The sequence below is a fragment of the Bombus bifarius genome, unplaced genomic scaffold, assembly GCF_011952205.1.
Source record: "Bombus bifarius isolate JDL3187 unplaced genomic scaffold, Bbif_JDL3187 scf7180000008213, whole genome shotgun sequence".
Classification (NCBI taxonomy): Eukaryota; Metazoa; Arthropoda; class Insecta; order Hymenoptera; family Apidae; genus Bombus; species Bombus bifarius.
In genome coordinates, this window is record NW_022884516.1 from 2,048,009 (window position 1) to 2,064,988 (window position 16,980).

The window sequence follows — 16,980 nt, forward strand, 5'->3', positions numbered from 1 at the left end:
TATATATTATTATATTATATTTTCTTTATTCCATTCGATTGATTCCAGATTCGCTAATTTTCATATGTCTACTATAATGAAGCCAGTTAGCGGCTAGAAAAGTGCACTGAACGTGCGTAGAAATCGCCGAGATCGAGCGATATAGAGCTTCGCAGAAATTACGTTAAAATCTTCTTTGAAAAAAAGAAAAAAAAATAAAAAAATGACATTTCGTATTCATCGGCCTAATAGAACGATTAGAGAGACGTTTCTAACGGGAACGTACGGTAATGTTGTAGGGAGTTGACGCGTTTAGAGACAAACGTTATTTAAAATCGCGAATGCGGCTCTTTGGATGCGCGTTTCGCGAAGGTACACACACGAACGTTGCGGTGGAATTCGAGTCGGGCAACTAACGGCACTGGCTCGGTCGAGGACATTTAAATTCATACGCCGTGGCAACGGGCAATCTGCTCGCAGAAATAAGGGGTAACGCGCGTTCCATGCTTCTCAAAGTAGGAGGGACAGTCTAACTGGATAGCGGAACGAGTCGCTGAAATTAATTCCCCTTTCGATATTCGTTGCTCGGACGCCGATTGATTTCCATTCGAGTGGAAAACGCGTTCCGGGTAAACAAAAATCTCACGGTGTGTGCTTTTAATCGTGCGTTTCGACTGCTTACCCCGAAACGTCCATGTTTTTGAATACAGTTATGTACTTTTAGGGAATATTAAAAAACCTGTACTCATATGATGCGCTTTACTGGTCAAAAGTTTGGAATCGCTGCTTTTGATAGGAAACAAGAATTTAAGAATTCTGTCATCGTAGAAAATTTTAATAAAGTAAAGCGTATCGTTGTTCGCAGGTGTAACGTTAAATTACTAATTAATAAATTACTAATTAATAGAAGCAGCGCGAAAATATCTGAACGCTTATCGTATCAAATTTTTATAAAAGTATTAATATGTCGCTCAAGTTACGAACGCAGTTTTAGTCGCAGTTTTAGATAGTTCAAGTGGAAAAAGGAACAAAGAACTTAGTCTCGCTGCTAGGGTGGAAAGTAGCTTTCTTCCCCAATTCCACGATCTCGAAAGAAGTAAACGACGAATTCGTCGTATTTCTCTATTTGTCTCGTGTCTCGAAGAAATCTCGCTGGTTCTCGCAGCATCAGCTACGATTATTTGTTGCGTCGAACGTTTCCACCTACGTAGTCTTACGTAGTCGGGAATAGCTGCGTCTGAAATATGCCGACAGCGAAAAATTCCAAAGGAGCTCGATTCTGGCGGAATATTCTGCCACGGTCGGCATGAGTTCGGTTATCAGGGACAGGAATTAGATTTGTGTGACGCCGGTGGACAGCGCGGAGACGGCGCAGAGGAGCGCCGAACCGCTCGTGCAGCCGTATAACTCGGTCAATTTTATCGAGTTACTCTCCCGTTTCTCTGCCTTCGCGGCGCCCTGATCTTCATTCGTCCCATACTCGAATCTGGAACGTCTTATCGAAGTGGCTGCTCCGACAGGATGTCCGAAATTTCCTCGACACGACCTTCTCTTATAATCTCCATTTTCCTTCTCTTCGTTTCTTTTTCGATCGTCTTTCTTCCTTTTCTACTTCCATTTTTTCTTTTTTCTTTTTTTTTTAATCAGATTCCCTGTGCTGGAAAAGACCGCTCCTCTTTCAACCGAACTTCATATCTCTCCATTATGAAATTTTTGTTCTTCAGTCGCGCCACGTTGTACGATAGCCAGGTCCGTCGACTTTATTACGTGTTTGTGCTACTGGCAGCGTTTGGATTCTATTTGTACAAAACGTATTCTTCGAGAAGTTTGTCTGTCTGCAAACAATGAAGTTGCTTCGGGCGACTTGTTAAAATATTGTTCGCCAATTGAGTGACGGAACTACTTTTCTCACATTTTGTTTCGAGGCAATAAAGACCGTTTCTTTTGGACAGATCTTCTATCCTGACTTTAATAACCATTCTGATCAAACAACGCGTCTGTGTAAAAGTCTCCTTTGACTTTTCGCTCGTATTTTTATCGTGCCTTCTTGCGATATTTTTTTGCACTTTGTTTAAAGCTTGTACGATAGATTTTTCACGACGTTTGAAGAAATACTGTCTTTGAGAGACGTCCCTGCTTATAAGGAGCGCATTAACATACTAAAACACGGGTATCGTCTCTATTTACTTCATTTTCGGTGCAATTTCTTCGCCCTTACGTCATCCTCGCTTGTCCTTTTGCGAGGTTCCTTTGTGCAACGATCCGTGTACCGATTTATCAAGCTCCTTTTAACTCGTACCGCGTGCTATATTGTTGCCGCCTGTTGACGCTACTTTGCACGCTCGCGCATTTCTTCCTTTATCTCGTGTAATTGTGTCGCGTCGCTTCGACGATTGTCATTTACGTGTTCCAGTGTAACTACTACTAAATACGTTCGACTAACGGGAGTATCTCGATACTTTGAACAACTTTTGCTTTTTTAATCTTTATCGTTTTCTTAGATAATTTCCTACAAATAAGCATGTAAAATGTTCGTACGTGAAATAAATTTAATTCGGTAGAAACCAATTGCGCAAATTCTGTACGCGTTCTACATTTCTTCATCGATCCTGAAGTGGAAGCGAAAATCCAGGTAGGGTCGGTTAAAAGTTTAGGCTCCTCTGTGCCGTAAACTTTCTCTTCGAACACGTGAAACTTGGCATTTCCAAAAATAGCGTTCTAAATTCGAAACTCGGCGTCCTTAATGGAGACACGTTTGCGCCAGTTTCGTTGAAAGCGTGTCCTCGTGTAGATGGGCGTGTGACACTTTACGGCTTACACAAGCGAATTTCTAGTCGAACGGCCTAGATAAAAATTCGTAATTATCTCGGTCGGATAGCTTTTATTGTCATCTCTGCTCGTCTATTGTGTCGATTGTATGGTACGCTTTTCCTATTTGCCGAGTCAACAGTCAGACTCGAGGCTCGGTCCGACGTCATAACAGCTACCTCCCTTCTTCCATTTCCGGCTATGCTGTCTCGCTGACAAGTATTGTGCTGTTTGCATAAAGCGACGAGAGGCTTCGAGGTAACGAGACTCGAACAGGAATCGCAGTTGCCAATGAAATTCTATTTTGCCCCGTGTTAGGCCTCGTTTCGTGCACGCTATGCTACTTACAGGATCGATTTACTCGGTCGTCATTGCCTCTTCAGACCGGTTTCTCTGTGCAACCAGGAAAAAAGAAAGACGAAGAAACGAAAGACAAACAAAAGGGCACCCCTCGCAAGAGGAAAGTAGGTTGCAGTATTTTTAAACGGGCTCGATTTAAGACTCAATTTATTCGCGTTACGTTTGTCCATACCGAAGTTTTTAAACTACATTTTCCATTCACGACAAAGAATGTGATATAGAGAGGTACGCGTGTTCTTTATATCGACACCAGGATTTCGTCCATTGGCTTCCTTCTGGCCACTCTATCCTTCTCGGTCGTGCATCGTGTTTCTAGACCGTAGCTTCTTTCCATCGTGGTACGTACAAAACCTCGTTTCTGTGTTTCCTGGCGCAGGAACTATTTTGTACCACATTTTCCTTTGAGAAGGCCGTGGTATCTAGCTTATTAGATTCTTGTTGGTCGTCTCGGCGACATGTTTTCCTATTTGACGCGTATGGTACCCTCGTGTATTCGCACGTTGTGCAAGCCCTGTCAACCTTTCCTCTATATTAAATTCGCTCTGGTCCTCGATTTACCTTCGTTTCGATGCCATTTCGTTGTTTCCTTCGTTTCTCGTTATTTGTTGCTTTAAAACGTTCGTATTTCGAAGCTGAAAAAACGCAAGCCAGCCAGGGGATGGAAAGGAATTTTTTTTTTTACGGGAGAACAATCCATAGAGAAAGTAAAACAACGATGGCGAACGATGCGGTTGGAAGGGCGCTCGAACGTTGGAGAAGAGTCGTTGAACTTTTCACGCAGAAGTACGCCACGAATGCCGGGAAGTTTCGGCCGTTTCGTCGGAAGGAAACAGAGACGAAACGCGATCGATCCGATTCGTTTCGGTTCGAAGCGAAAGTAATTCCAATTTCATCGAGAAATTTAATATCGATACTCCGTCGATACAGTTGGCCGGTGTTTCCTTGGCTATCTCGAGGATTCGAGATTGATCTTTTAGCGTGTTCCATTAACAATCCTCCGACAGTTCCGCTGCAAAAGCGCGAACTATTTCTCGTTATCTTATCGATTCCTCGGGAATTATTTCCGAATTCTTCTCGCTTGGAGAAAAATACGGCCGGCCGATCGAAATGGCTATCGAATAAAATGGATTCTGTCTATTTTTCATCGCCCGTCGAACCTTGTATCGATTCGTCACAGCTGCGTTTATATTTCAAATTAAGCCGTTCGTTTATTTCGAGCGATATCGGCGGAACAAGTGGAAGAGGTTCGATATAGGTCAGGCCGAGCCACGATGATCGTTCGACTTTCAATATTTTTAATTCTGTCGTCTTGTTCTCGTTCACGCGAACACGGATAAAATTTTCTGAAACGTCGAATGTCGTTGTTCGCTGTGTTACATCAACGCGTTTCCACCACGGCGATCGAGCAACTCGGAGGAAGATTTTAAACACGATATCGCTGTTGCGAAACAAATTTAATTTCAATTGTCCTCGTATAGTGCGTGCAGCTTTGTTCGTCTAGCTTCGCGAGGATACCCGAGTGTGTGCTCGTGGTAAACGTTTTGAAGCGTGCACTGAAGAGAAAGTTAGTCAAGAGTGAACTGTATGACTAAGAAGCCAAGAATGTTTGAAGTCAACACGAAAGAAAGAAAGAAAGAAAGAAAGAGAGAAAGGAATCGTAAAAAAATATTTACCTACAGCTTGCAGCTATTACTCGCATTGTTTCCTTCGTCAATCGTCTTCGGAATTCCACGTTGCTCTGAAATTCCGTACGACAACTGTGTATGTGCGACGATAATCATCGTTCTACCGGGCGCATTTTTCAGCAGGTCAAATATCAAATCTACTGTCGCGTGAAAAGTCTGGTGGCATATATACGAGGACTGGCAGGAATATTTTCTTGCTCGTGTATACATATATATTCTTCCACCCTCCTTGGCTGTGTGCTCCCTCGGGACAGCCGGGGGACGACGTCTAGGCCTTTCATTTTCATCGGGCTTCTCTCGTCGAGGCTTTTCAAGAAGGGAGGGGAAAAAAGTACGCCGTGAAGAAAACCACATGAGAGATATGATCGTTCTTCGACAACATGCACTTAATCAGGTCGGCTTTATGTGGAAGCGGAGGGCTAAAGTGAAAGCCAGAGAGGAAGGACACTGGCTCAGATACGAAGCTCCGACAGACTCGTCGAGGGGGGAGAAAATGTCGAGCCGAGCGAGACCTTAATTTCCTGTAGCATTCCGGCTTATCTCTTTCGCGATTTATCGACCTACCCCGAAAGTTACACGCTCACGACTCGCAGAAACATTGGTTGTCCTCGAACATCCGTTTCCTGGCTGCGTTACCCGGCATCCGAAGTCGATTATGATTGTTCGTCCACTTTTTAGTAGCTCGTAAACGTCGTTTCCTTTTTAGATGGAGATACGTCCGCGTTGCCTCCAGATCGGCGGAATTTTCGCAGTAGAAATTATTTCGCGGGTCCTTTACCAACAATATCGCGCGATTTTTTTCAACGTTTAATCTAAAAATATCGAAAAATAACGCCATAAGCTTATTAACCGTTCTTATAGAGACATCGAAGCCGAGTGAAAATTAAACTTTATTTTTCTCGACCTGGAACGACGATTCGTTCCACGAGCGTGGTTCGATATTACGAAGCAAGAGCTCGATAAATACGAAAAATACAATTAGCGAAGGAAAATTGTACATTGCAGGTCGTTCAACCTTCGTACGCACAACACGGTCTATCGAGCACGTTGAGTAATGCCTGTTGTTCTCGTACCGATAAAAGCGTACAAGCTATTCGTTAATCCGATGCAAAGAAAAGCTGTATGGCCAAACGACAGCTTTGTCTCGGCGCATCCAATTCGATATCAAGCTTTCGAACGTTCCTGTCGCATTTTTTCTAGATATCGAATGGAGTAAATCTTTCGAGGTGGAACAAAAAAGTAATTATGCGTTTGGAAGCTCGCGGTTTTCTATACCGATTTCAACATCGAACTGTAATTAAGCAATGTATCCTTGATATTTAATTATGCGCGCTGCTGCTGGCTTTCACGGAGAAAATTTATTGTCTGTTATTATTGAAATGTGAGGTATTCGCGGTGAAATTTTCGTTTTACCACGATAATCCCGTTACCAGAGACAATGCTTCGTAATTATAGGAACAATGCCCGAAAGACAATGAGACGTGGCGCGCGTAATGTTTTTGCTGTAATAACCGTGTATCGGTACGTTTTCCCTGGTCTCCTGCCTGATATCAGGAAACGGAGCGAGCCACTTACGGACAGGCACTCCCAGCTAATTTCCGGCTGTAAATACTCGATTCGGTCCTATCCTGTTCGCATCCCATTCCCCTCTGATCGATGTCTTCTTTCCGTTTCCATTCCATCACTTTCCAATATTTTTATTCCAACAGGGAATTTCTACGCTCTAGGGTAAAATAACCTTCTTCTTCATCTAAAAACGTATTCAGAGTATTGGGACAAAAATACGATAAGTCACATTCACCATTTTTATTCCACGAAGTCGGTATTAACATTCGGAATAATCACGGCAATTTAGAAATCGGTCTTGCGTTACCAAGATCGACTTCTTGTTTTGTTTTCGCGCTCACACGTTTCTTCGTTCTCTCCAAAGTTTTTGAAATATTAAGATAATCGCTTAGTTCGATAATTACGCCTTCGGATTTCGCAAAACTTCGTCAACTTTGTCAGCTACCGTTTTTAGAAGATTTTTATGCTCTGATACAACCTAATAGGTTGTTTTTATCTTTAATTGTAAGAGACTGAAAGTACGACAAGTATAATGATAATAAATTACAATGGAAGTATAATAATGATATTTTATCTCTGTTTCAGATACGCGACTGGTTGACGGTCGAAGAAGAGATGCTGCGAAAACAAGCCGTGGTCGTCGGCGATGTCGGCGAAATTATGGAGGCGCTTGATAAACAAATGGTAAGTAGATTATCGTCGCTCGCACGACAAATTCACGATTCGCTTTAGATGCGTAAGTTCTTCGTTCGTGCGCCGCGCCGTTCTTGCATTTTACATGACGTCCAATAGCTTCATGTTCATTTCCGTTCGCTCAAAGTTTTGCAAAATAGTTTCTAAATATTTAACGATGCTTGGAGTATTTATTAATAATCTTCGACCGTTTGATCTTCCTTCTTAATCTAAATTCTATAATAGTCCTTCTATCATTTATTATCGCAATGTAAATCTTAAACAGTAAGCTGTGTAAAAATCTTCTAAAAATTTTATTGTAGATTTATTGCACCTAAAAATGTCATTTTCCTTCTTTATCTTCCTCGATTATTTTACCAAACGTGTCAATCCTACGTGAATGCAGAGAACTAAGAGTTCCTACGTCGGCAAAGGCATGATCTGCAATATCCACGAGGGGATTGTAAACGAGCAGCTTCGTAGCTTCAACCCTTATCTGTACTTGGAGGGTAAAGCGAGAACCTCTCTGCGTTATCAGCGCAGAGTTTCTTCCCAGTTTGTCGATCGACGATTGCTGCACGGTGGTTTCAACGGATCCTTGTAAGCGAGGGTGCGATGGCGCTTTCTCAGTTTTCCGAGGGTTAAAGGTGGGGGTTTCTGGGGGTTTACTGACCGGGAAAACCCTGACATTGGCATTGGCATTAAGGGTCCAATGAACGCTGCCACGCCTTCCTATTTGTGCGTCGACGATACATTGTTGCTTCACGCGCAATAGTTATGCTCAGACTATTGATTACTCGTCCGTTGATTTGCTACGTATCTCTCGTCCACAAATTTTCCTCTTTTATTTCTTTTTTTATCTTTGGCTTCGTTGGAAAAATATTTTTTAATATTTTTATCGATTCCCTGTTTTTCTTCGGAGTTTATTATTTTTTCCACGATAAAATATCAAAACGAAATGCTTTAGATCGAATAATTCGACGATATCGATGCAAATTTGTATTCTCATCCTTATAAACGGATAATTACAATTTATGTAACGTTTGGTTTCTCGAAAGAAGTGTCCTCTTCTCCGAGGCTCTAGAAACAAGGGCAGTGCAGGCAAAGGAAAATTCTAGGTTCGATTTCCCGTGTTTTACATTAAAGATCGCGTTGCTAATATAAACACTTTTCAAGTGGAGCAAAGTTAACTTAGCCCGTTTTCTTTCCGCGAGTTCTATTTATTTGTTCCATTGATCGTTTCCATAACGGTAGCGAGGGTGAAAGGACCCATAAAGTGTGCTTTGTGTAGTATCAATGGTCGGTCGTAATCTTTTCAGCTCGGAGCAAAGCGGTGTGGGTTGGTGTTCGATAAAACTCGACTGAAGGAATTAATTAAATCTTATTGGCAGTCCTTTCGCGAATGCTCCTCTTCAATGGAGGCTCGTACCAGAACGAGTGCTTCTTCTATCTCTCGACCTGTCCTTATCGAGAGCGCTTTTTCCTCGATTCGAGAACACCGCCGGACAGGAAGCGATTGTTCCTCGACTCCGAGGATATTTCAGATTTTTCCGTCTCTCGTTCGAAAGCGCTGAGAAAGTTCGGAAGCGAGCGAAGAGAAGGCCCCACGAAGTTCGATTACCTTTGTATCTGTCGATGAATTTTGCGCGTGAAAAGAAAGAAAGCCTGTGTCCCATTCTTGATCAATGATAACCGGTTTCCACTGAAATCATATGGCGGCCCTTGTCTCGTTAAAGCGCCACTCGAATCGCTGGGACACAATTTCACAAGAACGGTAGAAAACAATGGGTCGGTTACGGCGGTGTTGTTATTGATTTCCGATTGGAGGAAGCCGGAGCAAAAGATATGGAGAAATGAAAGAGCCACCGAGTGGAAGAGGAAGGAAGAGATAGACAGAGAGTTGAGACGAAGGTTTTTCATAATGCATAGAGGAATATCAGCACTCTTTGAATAGCGCTGATTACTGGAATTAAAATCATTCGATACGCGAAACTGGAGTAATTAAACCGGCGAGGAATAGAAGCACAGGTTTCTAAGGAAATACGCGATCGTACGCGTATCACTTTTTACGTCGTTTCTTGTCTCGTACGTCGAAATGGTAATCTACTTATCCTACATTAAAAAAAAGAAAATCTTAATTAAGTACCAACGATAGATAGAAACGTAGGATGAACGTGTACGTAAACTCCGAGTATCCGAAGGCTAAATTGCAGATGGTCTTTGATTTGTCATTTAAAACGAGGAGGATGTACGTTCGAAGGTGCGTCGTCGACGTTTTCGTGCATATATTACGCGATGTTGCGCTGCACTGAACTTCAGTCGATGTAACTGTGTCACTTTGGAAGAGCAGCGTTGAAATTCGAAAGCGTTAAAATTTGAGCGACTCGAACCACCGAGTTGGTCGGAATCGTCGTGTAATTTGAACTTGTAATTGGATATTAAATCAATGTCTCTGTAGAGTAAAACGGCAAATTATCGTCGGGTATATCGCTGAATATTACAACGGTTGTTTGCGCAGTCGTTTGATACTGTAACGATCGACTTTACGCGCTAATTAGTTTACCTTCGTAGAGAGACGCGATCATCGAATTACTATGCATATCCTCGAATCCTTTTCTACGTTATACAAATTACAAAGATCGCTTCTACATCGTAGTTGCAGCAGTATTCGCGTTAGTCATGTCTGTAATGCGTGACGTAACTGCACCGCCCTGTTCTCTGCTTTTCCAAACGTAGTAGTAGAAGAACATTCCTTCCATCCAATATTACAAGATCGTCGTTTTGCCGCGCCGAGTCGAGGCGAAATTTCCTTAAAGAGGTAGCACGGTCCGGTATCTAATTACGCGGAGTTTTGACGAACTTTCTCCGGCCAACTTCCACAACGATTTTCGCAATTAGTGTCTCGCTCGAGTCGGAGCCGGCTAAATTGAAATTACTTTCGAATTATTTCGATTCGAGCTGAAGGGAAAGAGAGAGAAGGAGAGAGAGAGAGAGAGAGAGAGAGAGAGAGGCGTGAACAAAACGATATCCGGATGAGGCTGTACGCTTTTACGCGCGTCACGCACGTCTGAGTCAAGTTCTCGAATTCGCCTTGCAAGCTGTTGCAGACTGGAACGGGATATTTAATTGCCGTTCCTTTTGTAGAACGTTCTCGCGATTACGAGCAAAGAAATGGCAAGTTTTTCCGCGAAGGCCAGACGTGGTAGATGTTGGCGAGCTGAAGTCACAGTGCTCGATTTAGTTCGACCTCGTTAAAGTAATATCGCGCGAGGAACGTGCGCATCATCGCATTTTTCACGTCGTCGTGTGCATACTCATAAACGCGCGACCCATTTTTAATCCAACGTCAAAGGTCCTTTTTCGATCGATTTTTCCACCTCGTTGCGTTCTCTTTCCCTGTTTCTCGCTTTATTCCTCGTCCCTTTTTCAGTAATTGTGCAATTCAGTGACCTTTCCCAATTTTGATTATCGAACTCTAGTCTTTTTTTTTTTATTGAAATTTGTCAAGCTCCCTCGATCGATTTCTTGCTTTACCGATGAACTAAGAAAGATTTTAAGAGAAAAACCGAGACGAAATAATTGAATTTAAGAATTTCTCTTTATTCACGGATTATTTATTCCGTGCAATTGAAAGTTCGACAGGATTTTCGACTGACTCGGTCAGCGTGTTTTCGATTTTAATTCGGACCCGCAAAATTTGTCGGTTTCGGGCCGGTACGTAACGATAGATCTACGCGGTGATACAACAGTTTGAAAAAACGTTCGTACAGATAAACTTGAATTTGACGTGCGACGTAAATAAAATTTGTATGGCGAGAGGCTGTAAAGTTACTTTGAGCGAAACGTTTGTTCTAATTGTTTCGCGTGTAAATCAAACACGCTGTCCCTCCATAAATTGAATCGTACTCACTGACGTCTAACTTTGAATCGCGTATACAACAGGCAAGTCGATGTTACCCTGGCTCTTGTATTATTCAACGTGTCCAGGATTTTTATCCTTATCGCGCCTTTATCATATTTGCACTGTTTGCTTCCCACGCGAATACACGCGAATGAAATTTTGACGACTCGCTACGAAGTAATATATTCATTGACGATAATCTGATATGAGAATTCCGGTTGATACAAGGAATTCTTTGTGCTTGATATTTTAGAATTTTAAAGAATACATCGACGTTCGTAGTATACTCGAACAATTGTCACAATGGAATATATTTTGTTTAACTTTATTATCATTCGTATAAAGTCTCAGAAATAACATTTCCAAGGAGAATTATTTGGTCTTAGCATTCGGCAATTATAGAAGGGTGGATTGCGTGTGCGCAGTGCGCATCTTCTTTATCCCCTCGACATCCGATTAGGTACCATGGCAGCGATAGATTTGACCTCGCGCTTGATAAATCGGAAATAACGAATGTTCTTTTTGTGCTAAAATCTTGCGAATCCACCGGTAATACCTGTTTTTCTTCTTTTTTCTCTTTTTTCTTAAGGAACAAAAGGTATCGAAAACTTTGGTGAATCGCTTTAAAATTGTTTAAAATATTCGAAATAATACATAAATCAATATCGGGTAATCCTGAGCGTGATAGCAAAATTTTCATTACGTTCGACCAAAAAATGGAAAATACAGAAAAAGATACGAGAAAAATTGGAAATTATTTTCTGTTTGGAAGAATCAAACGCAATTTTGTTTCATCCTATCAAATTTTCAATTTCCAACCCTTCGGTAACGAAATTGCTGCGTCTGTTTTGGCGATGGTTTAAAGCGCTTACTAAACGGCACCCTCTGTACGCGAATTTTGTGCCCCGTAGGCTTTATACCCCGTAAGCCATAGAAGAGAGGATGATACATATATACATATACACACACATATACATATACATATGCATATACATACACATATACATACATACATACATACATACATACATACATACATACATACATACATACATACATACATACATACATAAGTATATAAAAATGTATGTATATATGTAACGCTATTATATATATATATATAATACCGTTTCCTAGCTACCACAGATGCCCATGAAGCTGCGAATTTCAGTCAGTTTCTCGGCGGGCTTCCATCGAAATACTCGCGCTGGAAAATCATACGGCCATGTTTTATTAACCAGGAAAATTTTGATTATTCGTCAGTCGTGCTATTTGGTTCCACGTTTCGTCGTCCCCCGTTCTCTCTTTCGTAAAGCTGTTCATTTTCTCTGAACGTATTTCTCGTGCCATTTTGCGTTCCTCCATAGATTGATTACGTTCGTTCGTTGGTTTAATAAACGTAAGAGCATTTACATCAACGACGAGTATGTGAACGAAGAGGCAACGATCGATCGCAACGAGACTGCATTGCTCGACGAATCGAAGCGAACAGCCCGCAGAAAAATTTAGAAATCACCGACAGTTTCAAGATTTTTCGAAACCGTGATCGTTTCGGAATAAACACTCGTCGTTGCAGCCTACCGCGGTTTCAATTAATTCGACGACGCAATCGTGTACCGGAGCTGGTAAACTATTTACACGATATAATATCAAATTAACGTTCTGCTTTATCGTTACGCGCACCGGTGCTCGTTGTTCGAAATCGTTAAACCGTCTTTCTGATTAATTTACATTCCGCGTATATACGTACCGGGTGAACGAATGGAGAACGGTGCAGGTATCCGAAAAAGAAACAGGCCACGAAACTGTTCGTATCGGCGCGTTCGTTATACTTGCATTAATGAGGAATTCGCGTGGTAATTGTCGGGGCCACGGATAACCGAAGTTGCCGCGCTAATTTGCCAATCGCTAACGAACCTCTCCGACGAATCTCGTCTCTTGCGTTTCTCACGGCGTGGCGTGCAACAACGCAACGCGTAGTTTAGTTATCGGCGCGTGAATCCGATAATGTGATTTTGACGAGAGGGCGCCAATGAAATTTCGCCGACGATGCGGCCAACGAAATATGTAGCAAACGAAACGAAAATCGATACAGCCTGCTGGCCGGCTCGCTGCTCCTCCTCTTTGCCGCGCTCTGTTCCTCGTGCTCTTCTTCGTCTCTTCGTCTCTTCGTGAATGGATGCGGTGAAACGAGTCGCAACCGCCCTACTCGGCCTCCCTTCCACCAGATAAGAAGGATCGTGGCTGATTTTCCCGTTGTTTCGATCGTTCTTGTTCGTCGCGCGGTTAAATCGCGAAAGAGGAATGATTTTTCTCCTTTTAATCGAATTACGCGGACGAATTGGTTTAGTCCCAACAGCGAGTCCTAATTTCGTTCGAAAGGATTTAAGGATTCATTTGCCCCCTCTGTTCTTCGACTCGTTATCGATGATCAATGGTTTTGTATTTGGTCGAAATTCAGTGGAATACGCGGCGATAAAGAAACGATGATTCGGTTGACCGATTTATTTCTCGATTGTTAGTATAATTTCTTATTATTACATTTTTTTATCTATAACATTTTCATTATCTGGCGATATCGTGTCTAGTTTGCATTTATTTTTAATCAGCTTGAATATTCCTTTTCATAAACTGGCAAGTTAACATCCGCGTTTAATTTCATGCATCAAACTTCCTGATCCGAGAGCATTTCGTTTAAACGGTTAATCAAAAACGATTCGATTCGATAACGCGCGCAAAACCGCGCTCGGATAATCTGTATAGAATAATTTATCTGGAATATCGTATAATTATTGTCCGGTTAAATTCGATTAGAACAGCATCGGTCGGATGATTAAGTTAATATCCGTTTCATGGAATATCGATAGCGAGGAAATTTACATGTCCAACCTACTATTCCAACTTATCTGTTATCCGGAAGAAATTCAAATTGATCTCGTCATCGTTGAGTCGTTAGGTTGGATATCCACCCTTCGAATATCCTCCAATTTTCCATCGCTCTATACCTGTCTTGTCGGTACTCATTTAAAAGTTTTGACATTGCGGTAAGCCGCATTATCCGTTACCTCGACTGGTCCCGCAGAGGCCCACGCAGTTTGACTGGCTGACAGTCAGCGGTTTGACGTGCTCGTCATTTCCAGTTCCCTCGCAGCGAAAGGTAATTTCTTCCTTCTAATATTCGAACCGCTCTGCTTTGTCGTATTTCCAAATCTAATCGTAAAATTGCCTGTAACACAGGAAACTAGAAAATAAACAAAGATATCCACCGAGACACCGAGATTGTGATTTCGCAGCTACGTTTCTCGCTTGCGCGGCTTTAAACAAGGTGCCCCAGAATGACGACGTATCGTCGATCGTGTACGCTAAGTTCAGAGCAAGGTTGAAATAACGATAAAAGGCCAGATCCTTGGTCTTCGTCTTCGGTCACCGTAGGTCACTCGTTTTACCTTGAAAACGTCGCATATAGATAGACATCGATGATCGAAGATTATACGAGACGAACGTAAACACGTCGTTCAGACTTCGTATCGCAAAACTGGGTTTTGTTTGCGACTTCTTTTTTTGACGACCACTGTCGAATTGCAGTAGTTTACGGTTCGTGCGTCCGTGGATTTACGGGGAGACGGTAGAGCAGCGACAATGAGGACGTTTTCGGACGCATTGCGATAAATTCGCGCGCGAAATATCAGTGGCGCGTGCTCGCGGTGAAAGTGGCGCGTAAACGCACGGCGGAAACGATGGGACCGCGCGTGATTTTCGTCCAACGATCCTAAACGGGCGAGTTACGAAGGAGTTGGAATCGAAGCTGCTCGCGCGAATAAACCAGAGGAGAATCGTTGTCTGGCGGAGAATACACAACGATGCGCGGAACCGAGAAAAGCCAGGCGGAGTCGTTTCGTTAGCGTGTAAAGTGTGTGTAAGCGCGATGGATCGAAAGGAAGCACGATCGGGTAGCTCGAGTAGCTTCTCCGGGTGTACCAACACTCTACAACTTCGATTCAACGTAAGTACACGATTTATGCTTCGCATCCGAACGCCGAAGAACACGAAAAAGGATGAGTCGCGACGACGAAATCGCAACCGCCTCGCGTACTGATATTTGCTCGCATTTAACGGGCTTAATGACGGTGCCGGGTACGGGAATTTATTGCTGGCCTGCCTGCGCGACGTTGTTCCTCGACAGACGAGTAGGTAAAAGGAAACACGGGAGAATTACAGAGCTTAATATCAACCAGCGATTCGTAAAGTGGCAGCTGTTTTCTCTTGTTTCAGGACCGTCGTTTACTTCAGTCCCCAGGAATGAATGCAATTAAAAAATCGCGTTTCCCGTTTCCAGGCATTGCCCCGTAATCGCGCGAAGTTTCAAGAGGGTTGTTCTTCGGTTTTCTAATTTCGTTTATTACCTTTAACGAGTTTAAAAGAAAGGTTTGCGTTGGCGAACATTGAAACGCATTTTACTCGCTAAATACACACTCAGCTGGTTCTACGAACTAAGTAACTAACTTTGCGTTAGAACCGCATACGTCGAACAGACGACATTCTATCAACATGATACGAAAGTCGAGAGACGTAAGGATCTACTATGTAAACCAATGCGTAAAATTCTACGCGTTAAAACGCGTATTCCAACTTAGCGAACGTCGTTCTTCCACGTCTCGTTTTTGCCTGGTTCCTTCTAATCTTCGCAGGTTGCAGGTCGGACGATCGACAAGCCAAATCTTCAAAGCGGAGACGGTTTCGTTTTAAGTCGAATCTATCGCGGAAACGAGGGCAGCGTTTTCTTTGATGCGGGTAAAACGAATTTCGCGCGAATATTGTCCGAGAAGGAACTCGGGGAACGCGTCCGTGGCCCGAGGTCGCGTTCTCCCGGGATAAATCCTACGGCCACGAATCCCGTTGCCCGATAATTTCGTTTTTTCCCTCTTTCCTCGTTGGTGCTTCGTTCGCTTCTTTACTGGCCGCAATGCAATAACATCGTTCCCCGGACCACTCTTTGACGTTACCCTCTTTTCTAACGGAGCCTCGGCGAACCGCTTTACCGGAAAAATAGAAAAGAAAATTAACGACGTCAGTGAAAATCTTCTTACCAAAAACCATGCCGGTTACACCGAGTTTTTTTTCTCCCTTCCCCGTTGTAGACGTTAGCTCCGGGTTAGAAGGATATCCTCTTTGTTACACCGTAATTCCTCTTTCTTTCGCCTGCCCCGCCCCCCTCTCTCTTCACGTTCTTTATTTCCACCTCAACTTCTCGTTTTCTTTCTGCCTCTTTCTCACAACCTGGCTTCTACCCTTCACGCTCGCATGTTCTCTCCCTCGTTCTTCTCCTTCGTTCGTTGACCGTAAAAGTCTACGTAGACGAGTGTTGCTGGTTTTTCGGCCTCGTCTTATCCTCCTCCACAACGTAACTTTCTTACGCCACGTTCAAAGCCACGTCTCGTTATTCTCGCAACTTTGCGATCGTTAGTTCCGCTAGGAAGGGAAACTGCAAGAGAAACAGGCCGACTAGTACGTTTCCCCTCCTGGCGACGGTAATTCACGCTCGGGCCGCATTAATTATCGATCAATCCGTAAGCTGTTGAGCCCTCCCTGCTGGCGCGCTTACTGGCTGCTCGCTTGTAGCAATTCTTTTTATGGGTTAAACGATGTAACGGGATTCAAGGTTGATCGGAATGTAATCTCTCTACACCTAGAAGATTTTGATAGTCGGAAAAAAGAAGAAGAAACTACGATGTTCGAGCTTTTGCTTGAGAATTTCGATCGAGAATGTAAGGTAATACGACAGGCAGTGTATCTAACGATAAAATAACGCCGAAATATAGCTCTCGAAATTCTCTTTCTCTTTTTCTCGACAGTCTTATGCTTAGATCGTGACAAAGACGTGTTTTCTTTCTTTTCTCTTTTTTTTTTCTCACACAACACAGATTTTTCGCTCGATTCTCGATCGCTCGTCATCCGCGTAAATTTCTGCTACCTTACGCTGTGAATATTCGTGTGGACGCGTTTCAGGAT

At 42.9% G+C, this 16,980-nt stretch overlaps 1 protein-coding gene across 9 annotated transcripts in view; it reads left to right on the forward strand.

Moving 5' to 3' along the window:
* The window catches only part of LOC117210891 (dystrophin, isoforms A/C/F/G/H), a 441,996-nt gene that overhangs the window by 77,677 nt on the left and 347,339 nt on the right, over positions 1–16,980 (forward strand). For all 9 annotated transcript variants that reach the window (XM_033454312.1, XM_033454311.1, XM_033454305.1 and 6 more), the window contains one exon: positions 6,984–7,082. In XM_033454312.1, the coding sequence (XP_033310203.1) occupies positions 6,984–7,082 (99 nt within the window). The remainder of the gene's footprint in view (positions 1–6,983; positions 7,083–16,980) is intronic.